At 53.4% G+C, this 9,926-nt stretch overlaps 1 protein-coding gene across 1 annotated transcript in view; it reads left to right on the forward strand.

The window, feature by feature from the left end:
- LOC113214528 (lachesin-like) overlaps window positions 1–9,926 on the forward strand; it is a 173,165-nt gene that overhangs the window by 134,888 nt on the left and 28,351 nt on the right. Inside the window, exon 4 of the mRNA XM_052268880.1 lies at window positions 524–691. Coding sequence (XP_052124840.1) covers window positions 524–691 — 168 coding nt within the window. The remainder of the gene's footprint in view (window positions 1–523; window positions 692–9,926) is intronic.

A 9,926-nucleotide genomic window follows, 5' to 3' on the forward strand; every position in this document is an offset into this window, starting at 1 on the left:
GGGGGGGGTCATTGGAACGAAACCACAACCGCACAACTCAGACAAACGCTGGTGCGGGGCGTCCGCCTTCCGAACTCAAACCAGACCAAACTCTGGGCAACGCCAGGCCTGGTTGGGGGGCAGGGAGTGTACAGCGATCGAACTTTGCGAATGAATAGAGCCGCCGGATGCACCGTCGTTATTGCAACATGCCGAACACGGCGCTGCAACAGTGTTCAGTGCGAGGTGTTTGGAACTGGCCAAAACAGTGTACACATGATTGTGTCTAGACAATCATTGTTTCAGATTGTGTGTGATTGTCTCTGATTGTTTCAGATTGTTTGGACGCATATTTAGAAAAATTGTGTCATGATTGTGACCGTTTTTGTGTGATTGTGTCGCTTTGTTTGTGATTGGTTCAGACTGTGTATGCTTGTGATGATTCTGTGAGCTTGTGTTCGATTGTGTGTGATTGTCTATGCTTGTGTATAATTGTTTCCGATTGTTTTAAATTAAGTGTGTTGTTTTCCTGTTCCGTTCTCAGTTCCCCCGGACATCTCCGACGGCGGCACCAGCTCCGACGTGACGGCGACGGAGAATGAGAACGCGACGCTGACGTGCCAGGCGACGGGCCACCCGGAGCCGAGGATCACGTGGAGGCGAGAGAACGGCGCCCAGCTGGCCGTCTGGCGGGGCGGCAAGCTGGCGAGAGGTGAGGCAATCTATTGAATAACACTCTGTGCCCGCGTGATGTGTAAAGGTGTGCGTGCGAAAGCGACACACATAAACGCCTCCGCGCCTGCAGTTTGGTGCAGGAGGACGGAAATTCGTCGTCACCCCCGTGTACTAGGATAAATATAAAAATTGTGAATGTTTTATTCTCAGTCTTCCCTCGTATGCGTACGAGCGTTGCGGGGGCAGCCGTTTTGCTATTTAGGATTCGGCCGAAAAGAAAAGTGGCAGCGGCGTTTATAGTTTGTCATTCCCTTTATTGCCCTTTTAGTGCGCGCGGGCTACGCCGGGTCCCTCTGGGGGGATGGACATGTCGCGAGAGCTATTGCGCCGTAAATCGGGCCGTGAGCCTCGTGTAAAGTTTTGTTTGATATATGGTTAGAGACCCGCCCCATATCCCTACCCTACGGCCCGGGAATTCACTTTCTCCTCGGATGAGCCTGTGACACGGCCGGGCCGGGCGTCACCAATCTCGATTCTGCCTCCACCCTCCCCTCAAACCGCCGTTCCCGCTCACTGGCGTCTCTCTCTCTCTCTCTCTCTCTCTCTCTCTCTCTCTCTCTCTCTCTCTCTCTCTCCCTTCCTCTCTGTTGCGCGCCTGCTCGCCCCCTCCCCTTTACTGTCGGCGCCACAGGACGCATTGCATACAGCTTCGAGAGGGGAGGCAATCGGCTCGGTGCGCGCAAGTCTTCGTTTTATGACGTCACTGTCACTCTTCGGCTGTCACGTCGCCTCACGGAGCGGCTGGACCCGACACTGGGCGTGGCCTGCCTGGTGCAGTGCGCGACCATGTACGTGGAACTGTCGGTCACAGTCACACAATTGCCGTCACGAGTGATGATGCCGAGGGATGAATCCTGCCATCACTGTCCAAAACAAAAGTCGTTAAAGGGGGGTTACCTTAGCAATGTCGTTCTCTGTATTACTTTCGCTCAGTGAGCAGAGAGCAGGTTCAATGAGGCTGCCTTGTGAGGTTTCTCTCTGGAAGCAATAGTTTTGGACTTCGTTGAATTAGCGTGCCTTCTGGTTTCGGAGATATCCTGCCTTGCATCCCCCCCTCCCTCAGCTCAGCACAGAACAAAGCACCACTTGCGATCGCTCGCTTCCCGTCGTAATGCCCGGTGACTTGCATCGCGGCCAACGAGATTAAGCCCTTCCTCCGCACACTCGCGGCTGTGCCCGTGCGCTGCACCAGGAGGCCTTTGTCTTATCCCCACCCACCCGGCCGCCGCTGGAGACCCCCCGGCTCGGCCCTCGCTCCTTACAAGGATAATCCTGGATTTTGCCTCCTCCTCCACCCTCTCTCCCTCCCCTCCTCTTTCACCGGTGCAGGCGAGGGCGAGTTGGGCATTTTGAGAGCGGCCGAGCGGCCCTTCGCGACTGTTTAATCTCTCGCTGTTCTGCGCGGGCGCGCGATGCGGGGTGAGCCGGAGCGACCCCGGGGCCGGGCTGACCCCCGGGCTGACCCCCGGGCTGACCCCGCACGCCGGCCGTCCAGCGGCGGGCTTAGGCCCTAAAGCGCCGCTACATGTCACGTTCGTCACGCCGTATAATGATGGCACGCGCGCACGCCTCTCTCTTCTCTCTCTCTCTCTCTCTCTCTCTCTCTCTCTCTCTCTCTCTCTCTCTCTCTGTCTCTCTCTGTCTCTCTCTCTCCGTCTCTACCCTACTCTCGTCCTCGCTCTCTGTCCCCCTTCGTTTCCAAATCTCCGTGTAAAGTAGTGTGCGCTGCGTTGGCACATAATAACTCAAGGTCAGCGACACCTAACCCCTACTCGAACAGGGCCCGGAGAGGAGCGCGGGCGAAGGAGAAAAGCAGAGAGGGAAGTCAGAATTGAAAAGTCTCATCTTAGCTTTTTCGCACAGCATTTGAGAGCGTAGAAATGCGTCCGAAACGTCACAGTGTCCCGGGGGGTGGTTTTCATTTCCGACCTCTGTTTCTGTTCTTTTCTATCCGCAATACAGGGATTGCAGTGCAAATGCCGCTAAGTACACGTTCATCAACAGTTTTTTCCCCCTACTTTTCCCGACCGTTTGGTAAGGTGCTTTCTTTGGCTTCCTTTGGCTCCGGTTCGAGCAGCGCGGTGGTGCGGCTCTCAAGCCAGCTCCGCCCCGCCGCGCCACGCCCCAACCCTCTCCATCCCCGCCTGCAGTGTCACGGACAGGCTGTGGTCCAGAGGCGACCTACTGCGGAACAAAAGTTTGGTGCGCGCGGAATCGTTTTATTGCTTCGCGACGAACACCATGTACTGCCGGATCTCGTCGCCACACACGGGCACGATGCACACACACACACACACACGCAGAGTTATGACACGCCACACCACAGCGCCGCTGTATAACAATATTATTTTCCTCCAAAATGTCACGCTTCTCGAATCCTCCCTGCCCTCGACGCGACCCCTTTCCCTCGTATCCTCATCGCCGAGGTCGTGCCCTTCCCCCACATGAAGCATTTCAGGCCACGGAAGCCAGCTGTAATTGCGGCGTTGCTCTTTTGGTACACTTTTCCTCCTTCGGTACCGAGACCTTTCCTAGGGGCCGGGGGAAGCGTGCTTGGCGGGATTTGTTTGAGGCTTGAGTTGGCAGGACTGCCAAGGCGCCAGAAGGGATATATTCGTCCGGATATCAGCAGGCTGGCGTTGGGGTGGGGTCCTGGCGGTTCGGCGCGGCTGCGGGGCGCGGCGGGCGGGGCGGGCGGACCGAAAGGGGCGTTCTCCGTTTTCCGCTCGGCAGCCCGCTCGCCACCCTGATCCATCACCACATTCCGAATATGTCCATGTCAATATTGGCAGCGCGCTAGACGTTGGTCGACTTGATGCGAAGTGTGTCCAGGAGAGCTCAGGCTGGAAATGAAGCGATAAGTTTCTTTTCTCTCCGCCTTTTGCTCACCCCTTTTTCGTATTTTCTGTCCCGCGCCGCCGCCCCTCGCCAGCCCGATCAGCTCCCCTCCCTCCTGTCCTACCAATGACTCTTTTTCCTCTCGGAATAATCTTCCGATTTATAGTTTGTTTTTCGCCAGCCCTACGGCTCTCCCTCGGCGCGCTCATCGGTGCTTAGTGACTTCCCCCATTTGTGGAAGTGGCTGGGATCGGCAACAGGCGGCGCTGCGCCGCGCTGCGGAGGAGCGGCCGGCAGGTGTCCCGTGTCCCCCGGTGCGATGTAGGAGCGCCAATAACGCGCGTGAATAATGTTAGGGGCAGCAACAGCTGCGATCGGAAATGAAATTTGGCGGTCATTTTGGTCGGTGATGACCAGGCGGGGCGGGGCGGGGCCGGGCGGGGCGTCCTCGGCGTCACTCGGCGCGGGCGCTAACATAAACACGGGGCGTGGCGGGCTGCGGCGGGGCGGGGTGGGGCGGTGGAGCGGGGCCCTTTCCCCTCGCGGGCACCCACTGGCCCCAGATTAAACGATTCCCTCCCCTAGCCTTCCCCCGCCTCCCCCTGCGGACCCCTGCGGACCCCGCTCACCCTATCGGCGTGCCTGCCGGCCTGCCCCGGGAAATGACGGATCAGCCACGGAGTCTTTGGCCATCGCATGAGAATGAGGACCAAAGAGGAGAGGGGGATTCCCGCGCGCGCCGCAAGTCCTTTTATTTTCTTTCTGTGTCTATTTTTTTTTCTTCCTTTTTTTCTTTTCTGTTTTTAGAAGTGATTTTTTTTTGTCTTTGCGCTCTTGCTCCTGCTATCTGTTTGCCCAGCAGCAGCAGCTGTCCATCCTCCGTCGCGACGTTCTCCTCTTTCCCGCCGAGTATTTCTCCTAGTCCTAAAATGCGAGTGATTGCCGGGCGATCCTCAACCTCTTTCCCCTCCTCGCCTCCTCTCCCACTCGCACCCCCTCTCCAGACTCCAGTCGTGCGTCGCCCGGAGGACGTTTTGTCGTATTAAAGCAAGATTTCGGTGTCGCCATAGGCGTCGCCGGGCCGCGCCGAGCAGTGAAGGGGGAGTCGGCTCGGCTGGAGTGCGGCCGGGGGGGAAGGGTGAGTGAGAGGGAAAAGTGAGTGGGAGCGGGTGATCCGCGCTGCAGGGGGTTTTGTTTGCAATTATTTTGAATCCGTTATTAGAGCGGGGCGTGCTGTTATTGGATACGCAGCGCCGCTCCGCACGCGAGGGGCTGCAGCCGGCGGCGCACGCATTGCTTCTCATTAAGGAGCAGCCTGAAGAGGGGCCCGGGAGCAAGTTGACGCAGACACGAGGTACACCGTCAAAATAACGCGATTGCTTCAGGGGGTGGTATCATATGGGGAAAGAAAGAAAACATCGTTACTTGAATGAAATTTCTTACTGTTTTATCATCAACATATATGCCCTTTGCCAAATTTTACTGTTTCACTTTTTACAATTTCTAGAACGACTTTCGCATTTCCCGATTTTCCTTCTTAGTGTCGTCTGAAAGTATTCATATTTAGTTTTTTTTTGTTTGTTTTTCAAGTTTTGAAAATATATTTACTACGTTCTTTTACGGGACAGCATTCGAATGAACTGACACAGAGGTCTTTATGCAACTTAATTACGATGCTTTTCTCGGATTTCGTTGTGTAGTTAGGTTGGGCCGGGGAGGGAGGTGCGTTGAGAAGTGAGGGTGGGGGGAGGGGGGTTGCAGGCATAATCACCCGATGGCGTTCGCCTAGACGCCGCTCCATCCGCAGAACCCAATATCGCGCCAGCCAAGTGGTTATGGCAGGAGGAGAGGTCCTGGTTAATTGTTTATCGTCACACGCTCACAGGAAGTTATTGTTAACGACATCAAAAACTACAGTTTCGCTGCCGAGTGCACAACTTGGAGAAGATTGGGGGGTTACACTTCAAAAGAAGTTTTCACATAGTTCACAATAAGTGCAATTAGTTGAATTTTGGGCGTCTGAGGAAGGTTCCTCGCGGGTTTTTCCTCAGGGAGCATGTAGGATTCGATGGGGTTAGGCAATGTATCGAGGTGTCCATACGCCAACCTCTTTATTGCAAGAGTTGCCACAAGTACGTCAGATAGGTACATTCAGGAACGGCAGGAACTATCTAGCTCCTTGCTCACAGTGCAGCTCTAAACACCGTGGACGGGCTGCAAGGCTTTAGGGTAGACCGGAATTTCCGGGTATCCCCGGGAGCCTGCTTTTCCCAGAATATTTGCACCAATGGCGTGGATGGTGGTCTGAGGTTTCCTGCTGGAAAGGAACTTCAACCCCCACCTCTCACCTGATGTGTATATCTTCGCTCATAGGTCGAGGGGCCCTAAACTCCGGTAATCTGGTGTGACCCCTCTGTGGCAATTGGCAATGGCAATCTACGACAATTTTCGGCAAGTTGTGTGCGCTTTGCCTAGTTACGGGAATTTTAATGTCCAAAAGTCCAAATATTCGTCTAGCAATCGGGTGTACAATCTTCAAAGGAAGACTCATTGATAACAGCGTTTGTGTCTACGTTGACTTCGCACACGTTTTTTTTCCTACCCCCGTTCCCTGAATCCTTCCGATATGGTTCTTGGATATCGAGGAACAGTTTTCACAGCGCAAAATCACTCCCCCTAGCATTCTTATGAAGTGGGTGTCTGTCACACTGAGCCACTTCGCTGGAGGCGTGCCAGGCGTGCCGGTGCATTATGTTCTGCGCGCTGAGGAGAGTGGCGCGAAGGTGTGGCAGATAAATATGACTGAAAGACGGAGCCACACAGGGGTGCGCACACACGCGCGCACATACTCTCTACTCTCTTCCTCTCTCTCTCTCTCTCTCTCTCTCTCTCTCTCTCTCTCTCTCTCTGTGTGTGTGTGTCTCTCTCTCTCTCTCCCACTCACTCCCACTCACACAAACACACACCCAGCGCACAGACAGGGTAAACACGTGCCTTGTCATGTGCGGAGAAAAGGTGCAGACGACGTGGCTGCCAATACGCCAGGCCTTCAACAGCGACGCGGAGAGGGGAGAGAAGAAGAATTGAAAACTGACACTGTTGCCAAATCGCCATTACGTCCTCAAAAATGCGTCGTTGGGGGGCAGCTTCTAAGAAATATCTTTTACTCACTCTCGCTTTGTGCAGAGAGTGTGTCTCGCTCGGCTGTTCGGCCCTTCAGGCTGGCCCTTTTCGCTGGACCCTTCGAACTGGTAATCCGCTTAACCTTTGTCCGATTGTTATTCCACCCTCTACGTCGCCGCCCCGTTCCCACCCTCCCTGCGCTCCTTCCCTTTTCTCTCCCTCTCATTCTCTCCCCACACTCACTTTCTTCCCTGCAACTTCATCATTCTGAGTGCATTCCGTCATTTAACTTGAATCTATCTCCACTATTAAGCAGCGCCTAAGTGAAAAAAAAAGAGAACAAAGTTTGAACAGAAAGAGGGAGGGGACTAAACGACGCAATAAATTAGTCAGCCTGCGCTATCTGAGACCCACGCGCATATTTTACTGCACTCTCAGATTGCAGGCTCAATTTGCGCAAAAGTAGAATTGCGCGAAAAAAACGAGAGGATAATGGTGCTGCAATTTGTGAAAAAGACAAGATTGATCCGAGGACGTTGGAGCGGGCTGTGTGGGCGTGGGCTGGGCAGATTCGTTCGTGTGGGACAATTAGGTTAGCCACACATCATTAAAAGAAACCCGTTTACACAGAGTTATGCGCCCGCCGACGCAGGACCGGGACCTGCCCTTTAATTTTCCAAGACAAATAACACTTGGATATGCCCCAGACTGTGCCTCGCTCGGGGAGCGGCCCCAACTCAACTTCCGTGCGCGTTCTGCTGAAGTTGTCTCTGCGTGGAGCCGTGGAGCGGCGGCGGGACCTAGTGCCGCGTGTGCCGTGACAATATGTGTACACACTTGTCTCGCGATGTCTCTCTCGGAATGGTGCACTGCACACCTGAACCTTCGCAGCGTCTCCCATTCGGACTCGTATTAGGGAGCATACAGAAAGTACGTCCCCCATTCGCCGTTTAACGAGTCTGGAGAGTTCAGCCTTTGCAGGCTCGGAACGCCTGATGGGTAGGCAATTTCTCGGCCACAGAGCACGGGTGTACTACGGAGTGGCCTACCCTAAGGCTCGCAGGCGCCGAGCACCCGTAATTTGACGAATAAATCGGAGAAAATGGACACTGTTAAAATTCCTACCATGCAATGCTTTGTATTCGCTTTATACTCTGTCAATTTAAATGTGTACGTACATGGTACACATTAAACAAAGTGTACATGACATGTATGCTTTAATTAATGTGTACATGCCTATGTACACATTTATATATATATATGTACATGCCCATGTTACACATATTTTAAAGTGTACATACAACCGTTAGTATACATGCCTTGTACACATCTTTCAATGTGTACATGCCCATGTACACATTAATTAAAGCATACATGTCATGTACACTTTGTTTAATGTGTACCATGTACACATTTGAATTGACAGAGTAAATTGCAAAGGATTCTCGAGGATGCTTTGTAGTTTACAAAGCATTACATTACCATAAAATAACAATGTCATGCTTTGCAATTGCTAAGCTATTGCTTTGTGATTACAAAGTATTTTAATTCTCTTCGCAGTTCTCCGAAGCAAGACTAAGAAGGCTTTTAACATTGGTGGTGTTTTAGAGCGGACATGGCAGTGTTGCTGGTTTGCTTACTCTCTATTCACCCGCAAGGGCGCCATGGCTATGGCCCCAGAGAATATGCAATTCCGCAATGTTGTAGTGTCCACTCTGAAACACCCTGTGCTTTCTAGACGACCTCTCAACTTCGTAGTGCACCCCAACCTAATGATTTTTGAACACAAGAAATGTACTAGTATCAAGAACACTATTTTTTCGGTGTGTATGAGATGAGATGCATGTGCGGGGGGAAAATAATTGCGTCGGTTAGAATTGTTTGCCTCGTTTGTCGCAGTGTCACGCTCTGTGGTCGTACAGCAACAGTTACGCCAGAGCAAACAAGGGTAGCAATTAAAACACCTGCGCTGCCGAGGGGAGGGGGGCTCCAGGTCGCGCGCTATCTTCTCGTGCGGTCTCCTCCGGGCCGGGAGGGGAGGCGGAGTTGGACCCGCACTTTACTATTGTCTCTGTAGCCTCCTCCTCCAGCTCCCTGTCCTCCTCTTCCTCGTTCTCGGCCGCCTCGTTCTCCCTCTCGAGCTCTCCTTGCTCTCTCTTTGCACGCATGACTTGTATTTTACTTCTCCCGACTGCAAATAGTGAGCAGTGAACGTCGTCAGTGTGGGGGGAGGACTCTCGCACACGCGTTAAATGGTTACGCGCTCGACGCTCGATCTAAACTTTTTTCTTCTTCTCCTCCTCCCTTCTTTTACCCTTTCCCCGCCTTGCATTGGGGGAAATAACCCGACCAAGTCTTTCCCCAAGTTGTGAGCCCCATACGTGAGGCGATGTGGTCACCGCGTAGCGGCTGTTGGGGTCGTCTGCTTGCGTCGTCGTCGTCGTCTGCTGCTGCAGCACGCCCGGCTGAAAAGGGACGGAGCAGCCAGAAAAATCCGGCGGGACCTGTGGCTAGGGATGGGACGACTTAGCGAACTGGTGAGGGGAAATGGCCAAAGTCCGGTCGGTAAAGCCAGTGGCGCAGCGGCGCTGGCGCTGGCCGCCCCGTCCCACCGAGGAGCTTGGACTGGGAATAAGCTCAAGGCTCATTATTGCCCCGTCAGCCGCTGCTCCATTACGGACAAACTTCCATCGTGTGTCCCGCCACGGCAGTCTGGCTGCTCTCTATCTTTCTCTCTCTCTCTCTCGTGCACGCGCGGTTGCTCCTAGTATTCTCACCGCGCTTTACTTGAGCGTCTTTTCTTAGCAGATGACAACTTAAAGCGGTCAAAGTAAACATACATTACATACATTTGCATAACTAGGTTTAAGGTGTTAACCAATAACGATTCCAGATTTGCACTTTGAGCTAAAAAGTTAAAATTTGGTGAAAAAAAAATTAATGTAGGCCTTGCTGAACATTCGTGGCAAATTTATCGAAGAGCTTGGTCTTACTTGGCCAGGTGGAATGAATCAAAATAGAACTTGAGAAATGATTAACCGTCGAAACGTGCTTTCGAGCGGCTCAGTGCCGGGTTCTTGCTGATGAGGTGCCGCTGCCGTCCGGTGCCGACGCGCAAAGCCACTACTGCGCTCGTCTAAACCGTGTTTACAGGACCGCCTGGTAGTGGACTCTAAAGGAAACTCCTGGAGGCGCGGGACGGAGTGGAAGGGGTTATTGCTTGGGACCCCGCTTCACCCTCTCCCCTCCCC

Source organism: Frankliniella occidentalis, unplaced genomic scaffold, assembly GCF_000697945.3.
Source record: "Frankliniella occidentalis isolate FOCC.00 unplaced genomic scaffold, Focc_3.1 Scaffold78, whole genome shotgun sequence".
Lineage (NCBI taxonomy): Eukaryota > Metazoa > Arthropoda > Insecta > Thysanoptera > Thripidae > Frankliniella > Frankliniella occidentalis.